The sequence below is a fragment of the Delphinapterus leucas genome, chromosome 4, assembly GCF_059928025.1.
Source record: "Delphinapterus leucas isolate spDelLeu-1000000601 "Yukka" chromosome 4, BTC_Dleu_Yukka2, whole genome shotgun sequence".
Classification (NCBI taxonomy): Eukaryota; Metazoa; Chordata; class Mammalia; order Artiodactyla; family Monodontidae; genus Delphinapterus; species Delphinapterus leucas.
In genome coordinates, this window is record NC_143132.1 from 70,056,894 (window position 1) to 70,069,546 (window position 12,653).

Genomic DNA, 12,653 nt, shown 5'->3' on the forward strand with positions numbered 1-12,653 from the left:
AGGAGAAAGTTACTTTTATATAGACACACTAATAGCCACGAAGGCTGAGCTGTTGACAGCAAGAGAGGAAGCAGAAAAGCTATGAAAGCAAAAGCTGAAGGAGGAAATAAAACTCCAGCAGTTGGGTTCTATTTAGTGAAGGTACCAAGAGTGCTATTATGACCTGGCATGTCTTACAACATCCTTTGTATTTTGTACTACACGATAACTATTACTCATGTGGGTTTGTGTAATTGTCAACAGATGGGGAAATTATGTTCAGTGTACTTTGCTTTTTAAGAAGTCAGAGATGTAAAGATATTCATAAAAAGATTTAAAATGGGGAGGAAAAGGTGGTGTTGCTGTTTACCTTTAGTCATCCAGAACACTTGATTATCCTGACAGACACATTTCCCACGGGTTTTGGAGAGCTGAGGTGACGTTGACTATGATTTACGTTAGTGGAAAGATTTGTAAAGGTGAAACTCAGCTTTTCTCAGTCCTAGTGATTGACTCCAAAACACGGATTCTGCACTCCTTTGGCATTTATTGAGGGTCTGTATAATCCACTCTAGTCCAAGCCACTGTCCTATCACACATGGCCTATGAAAGAAGCCTCCTAATTGGTCCCCAGACATTCACTCTTACTTTCCTGTAATCTTTTCTTCACTCTGAGACCAATGTGATCTTTTGAAAATGCAAGCTCTTCACATCTGTGGCTTCAAGCCCTTTGAGAAGGTCCTTTTGCCCTTAGGGTGAATACCAAAGTCCTCAACATGACCTATGAGGGCATTGTCTGGACCTCAGCCCTCTTCTGCTTGCTGCAGCCACTCTTCCTCTCGTTTCCTGCCTCCCAACGTTCCTGGCCTCCCTTGAATGTGTCAGGTTTCTTTGCGGTCTCAGGGCCTTTGTTTCCTCTGCCTGGAAAATCCTTTCTCCTTTTGCTCTCCAGTGTCTGCCATGATCTGACCCAACCACTCATTTCAGCCTTGTTTCCCACTCCTTTTGCTCTCTCTTCTTTCAGATCTCAGCCCTTCCTGACCCTCTGACTAACTCCCCTCCCCAAGTCATATCTCTCACTGCATTCTGTATTGTTATTTCTTGGAATTTATCACCATTATTTACTATATAAGCGTTTGTTTGGTTACACAGTTGCCTCCAGCACCAGATGTTAAGTCCATGAGGGCGGAGACATATCTGTTTTATACCCCCACTGCATCACCAAATCTAACAAAATACTGATTCACAGGAGGGACTCAGTTAATATTTGTTAAGTCAATAAACGAAGACCCAATAAACACAAGGTAATGTGTTGGGCATTGTGGGTAAGAAAGAGAACTAGAAATGGGAAACAAATATTATTAAGAAACTCAAACTTACCTAGTTTGCGAAGATTAGAGAAGGTTCAGCATTAAACTTTACCAAGCGGGTAGAGTTTATCCAGGCAGCATTGGTATTGGGAGTGGGGAGGAAAGTCATCCTAAATGGATCAAACAGCAAGAGCAGGGACAGGGAGAAAGGAAAATATAGGATAAGTTTGGTGCATGCAGAGTAAATATGCCTGATGAAGTGCGGAGTTTGTGAGGTGAGCTGTCGGAAACAAGGCTGAAATGATTGGTTGGGTCAGATCATGGCAGACTCTGGACACCATTGAAAGGAATTTAGATTTTTGAGTATTATCCAAGAAACACTGAGAGGTTCTTTTTTTGTTTGTTTTTTGAGCATGATAGTTACAGAATTACTCTTATCTTCACCTTGATGTGTAACTGTCCTTTTATGCTCTCATTCTTTCTCTTAGACTCAGAGAGAGTCTAAAGTTAAACTACCCACAGGCTCTGAATCTCATGCTTTGTACCCACCTCCATCCAGTACATCCATCCAGCACCTCTTCTTTCCCTCTTATTGTCAAGCATCTCCTTTCCCTCTGCCATCTCACACCTCTTTGTTACTTCATGCTCCCTGCACTCGAACTTCTCCTGATTCTTCTTTCTACAGATCCTCCCCCACCTTCAACAGTAGTTTTTGTTGCTTCCATACTGATGTCCATGACAAAAATTCCAACATGATATCTCTGAAGAGACGTTACTCCTAACGGCAGTTCCATATTCATTGTTTGTTCACGCAGCACATTTTTTGTGCGCCTACTATGTGTCAGGCACTGTTGCAAGCTGGAGATGCAGCAGTGACACCAAACAGACCAGTCCCCAACCTTACGGACACTCAGTTCTACTGGAGAACCAGGAAACCAACAAGCAAATATAAGACCAAATGGTGACATAATGAACACTGTCACTGTAGGTCTTTCCAGTTTGATGTCGGCTTCCCTCAGTCTTAGCCTCAGACAATTTTGTTTTTCTTTCAAATCAGCAACTTGGTTTGACTTCCCTGTTTGAGGTAGAAGCAGGATTTTCCAGATACCCAGGTTTGTATCTGTGGATCCATTTTGGGGCATATCCCCTGATAGCCAGCCAGTCTGTTGCCAAGTCCTGAGGATGATTCCCTCAAAATGTCTGTCACATCACCCTGGTCAGGCCTTGGTCACCCTTTGCTTAAATTCTTTAAGAAGCCTCCTAAATGTCCCCCACTGCTTTCTGGGACTTTGCCCCTGCATTTTACCTTTTCTACTGACACCTAATTCATCTTCCTAAAACATCTCTTTCCATATCTCACTTACCTGTTAAAAGACTTCAGTAGCACATTTATTTAGAATAAAGTACAGGCCCACCTCCAAAGTCATTTATATAGTTTTCCTTCCTATGCATGATCCTTTAGAGACCCTTACCTTTTATAGGCACTATAATGCACTTATATTAGATGGACTCATATGAAACTGCCATTTTCATGGATCCAACACGGTTGAATATCGGCAATTCATATGTTGCAGCCTAGTTGCACTTCCCAAACAATTGGTTGCCTGTATGTCTTTCTCCCTTGTTACAGTGTGAGTTTTTTGACGATCACGTCTTGATCTTAATGTTGCTTCTATCTTTACTGTCTACTACAGCATCTGGTACAAAGTAAACAATGGCAGTCGAGTGCCCCCACTCATGTTGTGATCTGCTCCTACTGCTTCCATTTCCTATAATGCCCACCGACTTTACCTAATCACATCCTACCCACCCCTCACTGCCAGCCTGACTCATGCCTCCTTCATGGAAAGGCTTACTACTCCACATTAATCTCCTGCCACCACCTCTGAGCCAGCAATATTGCTCCCTACTCCCTGCCAAAATCGAATATCATTCTTTAACATCCAAAGCATATATGTTTTACTTTGTGTTTTCCCTATTACTTAGCATGAAGTTGCACTCTTAACAGTGAGTTGAAAGATGTCTGTTTCTAGCCCTCACTTTCCACTCTGGGACCCACTACCGTATTTCCAGCTGTCTATGATATAACTGCTCTTGGGTGACTCACTTTAGTCTACTCAACAGAACTGAAACTAAAGTCATATGCCATCTCCCGGGTCTGCTCCTGGCCTACATCCACATCCACAGCTTGGTCTCGAAGCCATCTCAGCTCTCCTTCATTCTCTATCCTCCTCCTGAAATAACATTCCACTGGATCATCACAGTGATTGCACATTCCTTAGCCTGGCTTCAGATTTTTATATAATATATAAAGTCTATCTCTGGGAGCTTCAAGAGGAGAAACATGTCTCCCAAACCACAGCAACATTCTCTAGGACCTAGAGCGTCCTGATAAACAGGCCACTTCCTCCTGGTCTTACACCTCCTCTGGGGACCTCTCCTCTAACATGTTTTCCGGTAGATATGTGTGATTATCTTCACCAAAATATAATGATCTTTCAAATCATAATTGCCTTTGTTAGTATGTGTCTAAGATATACTGCATCACTGTGTCTCCAAAATTATCTCTCTGTCCTGATAGATATGTTTCTGACCTTAGGAAGAATGTTGCTGGAACACATTTTCTTCATTATTAGAATGATCTCTGGAGTCCCTTTCATCAGCACTTTGTGAGAAACCATCTCCTTCCAGTCTGCTGTTGTTTCCCAGGGGTTAGTTTTTGTCTCAGCAGCTGAGTCCCGAGACCCACAAAAGACAAAAGCTCACGTGTGATACCTTGTGTTATCGGCAATGCACTGAGATAGGGCTGGGCATTCACAGAGAGGGCTCAGAAAAGACTTGTTTGAATATGTTTTATGTGTATAGCTTCTGTTTGTGTATATTTATGAACTTTTGTGCGTCTCTGAATGTGTTTCCCATGTTGCTCTCTAAGAAGGATTCATCTACGTGCTCTGGGAGGCAGGGATAGCTTGGATATTTTCCTCAGCCATCAGGCCCGTGACATTACAAACCAATAAGCCAGGTGCTCCAAAGGCTCATGGCCGCAGCTGGCACAGGTGAAGAGCCTACCTGAGCTGCAGCCTGGGGTTTTCTTTCCCACCTGCTTGGGGTCTTCCTTTTCCCTCTAAATACGAAAGACTAATTTTTCTGTTAAACATTAAAAGGAATGTGGATGTGTATACATGTGTGTGTATTTGTGCTCCTGTATGCATATATACATTATTCGTATATACATATATGTATGCATGTATGTATAGATGAAGGAAATACACCAACAAGTAAACAGTGGCTTTCTAGATGGTGGCTTTTTCCAAATTCTCTATGATAAGTCAAATTACTTTTATTAGTAGCAACAACAACAACAAAAACCTAATAGATGATATTTTTAAGGATAGGACACAATTATTAGATGATTGCTGAGATCAACCCTCTGTGTCAACCAAGGACAAAGAGACAAGCAGGGGCCTAGTAGGGAACAGAGGGATGGACTTCACCTTAGCATCTCCAGATGAGAGAAAGTGACCAGACGGTGAATTTGGGCTGACTTGCAGGATGGGCCAAGGTTACTGAAGGTTGTGAGCTGAGGAACTGGCAACTTTGTTTGGTTGTGAAGGTCAGGAGCCTTGGACAGTGGAAGGAAAGAGAAGGAAAATTTGGGGGTGGGGGTGGGAGAGGTGGATAGGGAGTTCATCAGGGTTTCCCCCCAAACTCAGCTGTTCTGAAAAGTATGGAAAAGGTGAGGAAAAGCTCGAAATATACTTTCAAGTTCATGAAGAGGTTTTATGAAGAGATACATGCAGTGGGAGAGAGAAAAGGCAGACACGTTTCCAGTTTGGTTTAAATCCCCTGTGACTCCAGATGGAGGGGTTTCCTGAGTGATCAGCGTGGGGACACTGGGACCTGGGGGAGGAGGGATGGGTCACCCCAGCACGGGCGGCAGGGTTCCTAACAGCAGGTTCATCATTAGGTCAACACACAGCTCCCCCACCCCCTCCCCTCCCTCATCTCCCACTGTCTAAGGACACAGGGAAATTTATGATTAGAATTCTTGGTAAAAAGACAGTTTCTAACCTTTCTGAACTTGGAACAAAAAAATTGCATGAAACAAACATTGTCAAGGATGTTTCCCCCACCCCGCCTAGTCTCATGGTTCTCTCCAAGAGCGGAAGGAGAAATGGAAAGATAAAAACAGGGAGGGTGACTCTTCCTTGCTGTGGCTCATTTCTTTCCTCTGGGATGGTGTTCCAGAAGTGGGGACCCCCCTGGCCTCAGAGCCAGGAGGGGACATAGCAGAGCCTGGCTCTGCACCACCTCCAAGGCCTCCCTGCTCTTCACCAAGCTGCTCAGCCACCTGTTCCTTACCAGTCACCTCCTTACCGAATTCCCAATGAGGAGCCCTGGGCTCCGGATGAGCAGTACACACGCATGTCTAAAAGCCAAAAATAGAGTAGGAAACAGGAAAGAACAAAGAAAGTCACAAAAATCAGTTTTGAAAAAGAGCTAAACTGAAAACATACTCCATGATGTTTATGTCTTTTCTCTCTGCACAATTCAACATTTGTGCTTGTCTGTATCTCAGTTTTTCATTCTGATGAAGGAACATTTCCAGTCTGGGCCCTAGGTTTGAAATCTGAGGTAGAGAAAGGCTCTTTTAAACCAGTTAATATGGGATTTGCAGTTCCCTGTGTGTAATGGAGGAGTACAAACAAAGCAGTGAAGTCCCCACCAAGGACCCCACCCACCTACTGAAAAACATACAGTCCTTTCCCTTAGAAGCCCCTGCTGAAATCTGGCAGGTGGAGAAAAGCACGAAGTCTGCTGGTGTAAGGAAGCGTCCAGAGCATACACGACTGACAGTAGCAATTGTCTCTCTTCCTGAACTCCTACTATTAGCCTGGCGTTTTATGTATAACCTCTCACTCCATCCTCACATTCTTCAAGGTAAGTATCGTTATCCTCATTTTGCAGATGAGGAAGAATGTAGAAGTTAAATAGTTGCCCAAGGTCACACATCCAGAAAGTGGCAGAGCTGAGATTTGAACCCAGGTCTTTCTCACATCCACTGTGTACGCTGCCTTCTGCTGGCCAAGTTCATGAACGAAAACAATTGGGTGATTCAGGCAGAAACACACAAAGCAACATTTTGGCCCAAATGCTGTAAGTCTTACTGTTTCTCCCTCCTGACCAACTGAATGAAATGCACCTGAATTAAAAAACCAAGAACAAGGGGAAGAAAAGAATAAAAAAACCAAGAACATACCATGTTCTGTGTATTACATGTGCTAACTGCTCAGTGGCTGCTGTGTCTAGTGGAGCATGGCACGAGTCAGGAATTTAGAGGAGGCTGTTTATTATGTCTTGGCCACGGGACTAGTGATTCAAGCACACACCTGCCTCAGTGGCTTCCAAACCCATCAGACAGAAGCATCTAGAATATGTAGTCAACTGAAGATGCATTTAGAAATGTATTGCAAAATAGCCACCTCAGATTCTTTGTGGAACAAGAAAGGATGGAAATCTATAATATAACAAATATGTTCCCCGTTTATGGCAATTTTTAGACCATTGGATGTCCAGTGATGTCTCTTGTGCACCCAGGGACTGTAGAACATCTCATCATAACTCAGAAAACTCGTTTTATGAGTGTCTAATATTAGAATGAGACCTACAGTATATTAAATAAATAAGTAATCTGTTCCTATGAAAGGGTCTGCACCTAAATTGAGGGAGCTGGGAGAAATCTCAATATAGGTGCCCCCCCCCAAAAAAAAAAGAATTCTAGGGAGGTCTGGTTAATAAAAGCTGCTGTCCTATTAAAATGGGTCTCACTGATTCTTGCTCCTCATGGAAAATGCCCAAGTGCTTCTGGACAATGTATGCTGGCAGATGTGAAAATGCAGTTGAAATGCTGCAAAACTCAGGTTTTCCAACCATGGAGTGGCTGGTACATAGAAAAGGCCTCTGCCTTAAGGATCTTAAACAAGGTGACCCTTAGAATTACCGAGGAATCATTTCAAAAAACGCATCCCAGGCTCCTCACTGGCCTGTTGAATCAGAATGCCAAAGGTAGAGGGTGATTGGATGTGGGGTATCTGTGAATTCCAAGCAGAGAGTTATTTTCTAAATAATAGAGATCATTAGCATTTCAAAGAAATTTAATGGCCTTCTTTTTCTTTTTTTTTTTTTACCACACTTCCACTTAAACTTTTCCCACTAGTCTTTGCCCTAGGCCAGATTTTTAGAAAACCATCTCAGTGAGATCATGAATGGCTGTCATTTTTAAAGAGCTATGCATTGGTGTTAACCACTCTTTTAAGGTATCAACTGGGCCATATAAAACAATGGCTTCCTATGTAAATGTGTATGTATTTTCTCAGAGTTTTGGAGAACAAGTGTTCAGTTTGCTTACATGCCTTCATTTCTTATATGTCTCACATATCAAACCATCATCAGAGAGATTTGCAGGTACACAGGGACCATCACAACTTGAGGTTTAAAAGGGGATAAAAGTTTTTGTGCAGAATCTAGTGAATACACATGATGAGGTGGCCCAAACCACTTCTAGTTAGGTCCCCAAGGATAACATGGATCCTCCAAATGTGTGAAGGATGCTTTCTAAGACCTTTGGAATCCACAAAGATTACACACGTACAAATATCATTTAACAGATGGATTCTCCTTTACAAAAGGCAACCTAGCACAGTGGTTAGGACAGCTTTGGAGTCAAACCAACCTCAGTTCAGATCTCAGCCCCTCCACTGTCAGTTGTATGATCCTGGGCAGGACCTCAGTGCTTCAATCTGCAAAATGGGGGTAATGGTATTACGCACCCCATAAGATTGTGGTGCAAGTTATGTGAAATGATGCGTGCCAAACACTCAGCACTTCACCTGGCACATGGTAAACACGCAATAAATATTAACCATTAATAATAGTGATAATAAAAATGACACAAATAAATTAGCTATTAATAATGATGACACTAAAAATATTTTTTAAAACTGTTCTCCCCCTTCAGAATTTTAACCATTGCATAAAGAGCAAAATGTGAAATTCAGCGCTTGTAAGACTTAAATTCTGCCACTAAAATAAGTTCTACAGATGAAATAGCATATCTATAAACTGGTACTGACAGTGAATTATGATGTGGGGGACTAGCTAATCAGGACAGCTGATGCTACCTCCCCCCCCAGTCCATAAATGTAACATTATGCAAAGGAAAATATGATTTAAAAATTTTGAGTCCCTTTTGCCCTGGAAAAGGCAAGCCCAGTAGTTTGCCCTTTCACAAATGCATGCGTACTGCCCCTGGCTTTCTTCAGAATCTCATCTCCCTCCTGAATCCTTAGCACCTGCTACCTTCCCCACAGCTCAGGGTAACTGCCATTTGAACTTGATGCTGAAGTGTTTTCTCTCCCTTAATGAACAGTTTTTGCCTGGCTGGAGGTCTTACTAAGAGAGCCTCATACGGTTTTTCTCGTTTTTATAAGGCAGCCTTTGATACCATGAACTGAGCCACAGTCAAATGGAAGGTCATACTCTTTAATTCATCTTGAATTTTTCTCTTGGCTAAGAGCCATAGCTTTTTAAAATATGTCACTTTTCCAATAAGCACTAGAGGTTGGTTCTCTTTGAGGGGCCATTGTTCTTAAAGAAACGATGATTCCATTGCCTCCAATGGCCCAGTAGAGATGGTGGAACCAACACTGGGATACGGGGTCTCTGGCATGGCTCCCTCACTCAGTAATCCATTCCCTCAGCTGGCCTTGCAGCCTGCACTAACCAACCGCGTGCCTTAGAAAAAGTCCAGACTACCACTTTATGGACCCTGGAAACACTTGAAACCAGGAATGTTAAGTCAGTTGCTACTAAAAATCTGCTGCATAAATGGGTAAACTTTTCTCAGTTTCTTTCCCCCAACTGAATGTCATGGTAAGACTTGGTAGGGCATAGGGACCCTAAAAGAGTTGAAACAAGAAAACAAAACAAAACAAAAAGGGTATGAAATAAACACTAATGATCACTGCCACTGGACCTCATATGTTTCTTTAAATTGGGGTATAGTTGTTTTACAATGTTGTGTTAATTTCTACTGTACAGCAAAGTGGAGTTCCCTGTGCTAAACAGCAGGTTCTCCTTAGTTATCTATTTTATGCATATTAGCGTATATATGTCAGTCCCGATCTCCCAATTCATCCCAGCCCCCCTTCCCTCCTTGGTGCACTGGACCTCATATTTAATGCATCCCTAGTTATATTATTCCTGGCTTTCCTCCTCCTTATCTGTCTGGGAAATTGGAAAGCCACAGCCAGAGTGCTCTACAGGGAACTAATGCGAGGAACAGTATACAGATTTGAACGTTGACAGTGTTTCACAGTTAAAAGTGTCCAGTGAGTGATCCTCCTCTGGATCCTGGACCCGGTTGGCTTCTTCTGAACCTTCAGACCGAGCACTGTCCTACACAGCACTCTGCTTCCTCCATTTCCTCTAAAATTATGACTGTGTGTTTGCCAGGTTGCACTGTGTGTTGGGTTGCTAGAAATACATTAGGTCGCACTGACGGTTTCACTCTGTTTTCTATAAAAGGCTACAGGAATCTCATGGAAATTTTTGCAAAGTTATATGCAAATCACAGAGCCCCGGCCCTTTTCTTAACAGGATGGCAACCTTGCTCCTCGGTGGTACCTGGGACCTGGAGATCCTTTCTCCACTTACGTTTAGCACGCAGCTCACCGGGTTAGCCGTGCCGCCGTTGGGACCTCCCACCTGGACTCCCATCACCCACCTCTCTTGAGACTGCTCTGGCAGGGCTGGGGTGGGGTGCAGCCTTTGCTCAGAGGGCCACATGTTCCAGGCAAAATCTGCCCCCCTGGGCCATGGGCTCACCCCTCGGGGCCCCTTGCTTCTTTCTCTACTGGGTGCAATTCGAGGTTGCCGAGCTTCTCTCCAAAGTCTAAAATGGTGGGACAGTAGGGACCTGTGAGAGGCCCCATGGCCCGACACAACGCCCACCCCAGCTCCCAATCTGAACACCAGGCACCCCCGGGCCCTCGCTGCCCTAGAGGTCTGCCATGTGAGTGGGCAGGTTCATCAGAGGGATGTATTTGTCCCTGGAGTTCTTCTCCAGGTTGAATGTTTCTATTGTCAGTGGCCCCAATCTGGAAAAACCCGTCATTCTAATCCAGCCTGCCTCCCCCGTATCATGAGGAGGGAGGAGGAAGGAGGGACAGTTTACGGTTATGGTTTATGGAAGATGAGGGAACTCCAGCCTTTCCCAGACACTGGCAGGAACCACTTCTCCCAACAAGTATTCTGTCTGCTTCAGCCTACCCAGGTTCTGTCACGATTTTCTAGCTCTTCCCTCACCTCACTCACTCCTGAGGTGTCTGGTTCAAAGCTCACCCTCCCAGCCTTCCTTGGCTACCAAATTGTCCTGTTAGGGGATGGGTGGGAAGTGGGAGAAGAAATAAGTGAACCAGACTGGCCACGTGTTGATAATTGTTGAGACTAGATGATGGGTACGTGGGTATTTATTATATCATTCTCTCCCTTTTGTATATGTTTGCAGTTTTTCATAATAAAAAGTTAAAAAATTTAAAAAAAGTCCTCCAACTTTCAAAACACTCAAGAGAGAGCCCCTACCCCCAACACAGTTTCATGGAAACCCCACACCAAGGCAAGAGGCAAAGATGACTCCATTACATATATATATGTATATATATATATTCATTTTCTAATTTTTTTAAGGCCCACTGCTTTATTTTCAATAGACTAAACCTTATTTCTAAGAGGTCCCAAAGTTGCACTTACTTCCCTCAACTGGGTTATGGGGGAGGGCTTGGGTAAAGGGTTCCTTAAAATCCTGAAAGTTTACACTTCCATGTATCTCACAATCTTATTGTGAGGATGGGACTTGTTCAGTGTTCTGAACTTTGCAAAGGAAACGTGCTCTCAATTCAAAGTGTCATTCTCTGGAATTGCACCTGGCTCAGGAAAGGACTGTCTTTGTACTTGAATTTAAATCTAATGGAGAACCTTAACACGGGCATTTGCATGACTAAGAATTGCTGCTGTCTTTTTTCCATATGTCACTTTCTTGAATGTGTTCTAATAAAATGATTCTAAAGCAGGCTGTTGATATACAGTGATTTATAAATACTTTCTGTTGAGTGCTGAGGCCCTTAATTTTATACCAAGAATTCACCCCATCCCACTTTCTGGAAAGATCTGTTTGTTGGGGACAGATGCAATGAGTGTACGTCTGGCCTAGTTGCGGCACCACTGCAATTGCAGTCACTAATGAGAATCACGTCAACCACAGCGATTTTGTCTTCTGGTTGCCTAGCAGCAGAATTTGTTTTCCAGAATAAAGATGGCCATATGAAGTAGATGAGTGTGATGGGGGAAAGTGGAGGGGGCAGGGCAGGAACAGGAGGATAATTCCCTCGGCCAGAGAAAGGGCAAGGCAGAAGGAGAGACAAAGGCAGCCAAAAAGAGAGGTCAAGTTCTAGTTCGTTCTGTTCAGTGATAAGACGTCAGCATGTTCAAGTGATTACCGGTTGTTAAACTTTATTTATGAAGTTGCACCTTTTGATATCAAGTTAGAGCAAGCAACAAATTTCCAAATCTCAGCAAACTAGAAGCAAATAAAAATATGTATTTCCAAAGGTAGATATTTTGAGAAGCACTTTTGATTCCAATCTTTATCCCCCTTCAGCCAGACTGACCAGGGCACTCTCATGAGCCAGTAACCAACTTGGGCCAGTTCTTTGGGACAGGAGGCTTTGTTAGAAACCTTGTAAGGGGCAGAGAAGGCAGGACCAGACAAGGAGCCTTCCGTATACTGAGCACCCTTCTCACATGCTGGGAAGGCACTTGATAGACATCAACTCCTCTAGTTTTCAGAGCCATCCTGAGAGGCAGGCAGTACTGTCTTCATTTTCCAGATGAAGAGGCTGAAGCTGAGAGAAGCAAATAACTTGTACAGAGTCATAAAGCTAGATAATAGCAGATCTGTGCTTCAAATTCAGGTCTCTGATCCCCAAACCCATGCTTCTTTGGACCACAGGGGCTGATGGCCAGTGCCCAGCCTGGGCTCTCCCTTGTAGCTTGTCATGGTCTTTGATGAATTTTGCAACCTCTGTGTGCCCTGGGGGTGGTGGCGTGTGGCAGAGCCAGCATCCTGCTCTTCCTGTGATTGGAGATCCCTTCCAGGTCAGGGTTTTGCAACCCACATCCTCATACCTGGGACTTATTTTTGTAGAGCACAGTTTGATGAGGCTGAGATCCCCATTCAGTTCTCACAGGGATTTGCTCACTCAGAAAATATTTGAGTGTCCCTAAGTGCTGGGCATTATGAACGAG

General features: G+C 43.6%; 1 protein-coding gene across 1 annotated transcript in view; it reads left to right on the forward strand.

The window, feature by feature from the left end:
* LOC149749336 (kalirin-like) overlaps window positions 1-12,429 on the forward strand; it is a 168,520-nt gene extending 156,091 nt beyond the window's left edge. Inside the window, exon 28 of the mRNA XM_089909901.1 lies at window positions 9,948-12,429. Within this exon, the coding sequence (XP_089766027.1) occupies window positions 9,948-10,010 (63 nt within the window). The 3' untranslated portion in view covers window positions 10,011-12,429. The remainder of the gene's footprint in view (window positions 1-9,947) is intronic.
* Window positions 12,430-12,653: the final 224 nt, after the last annotated feature.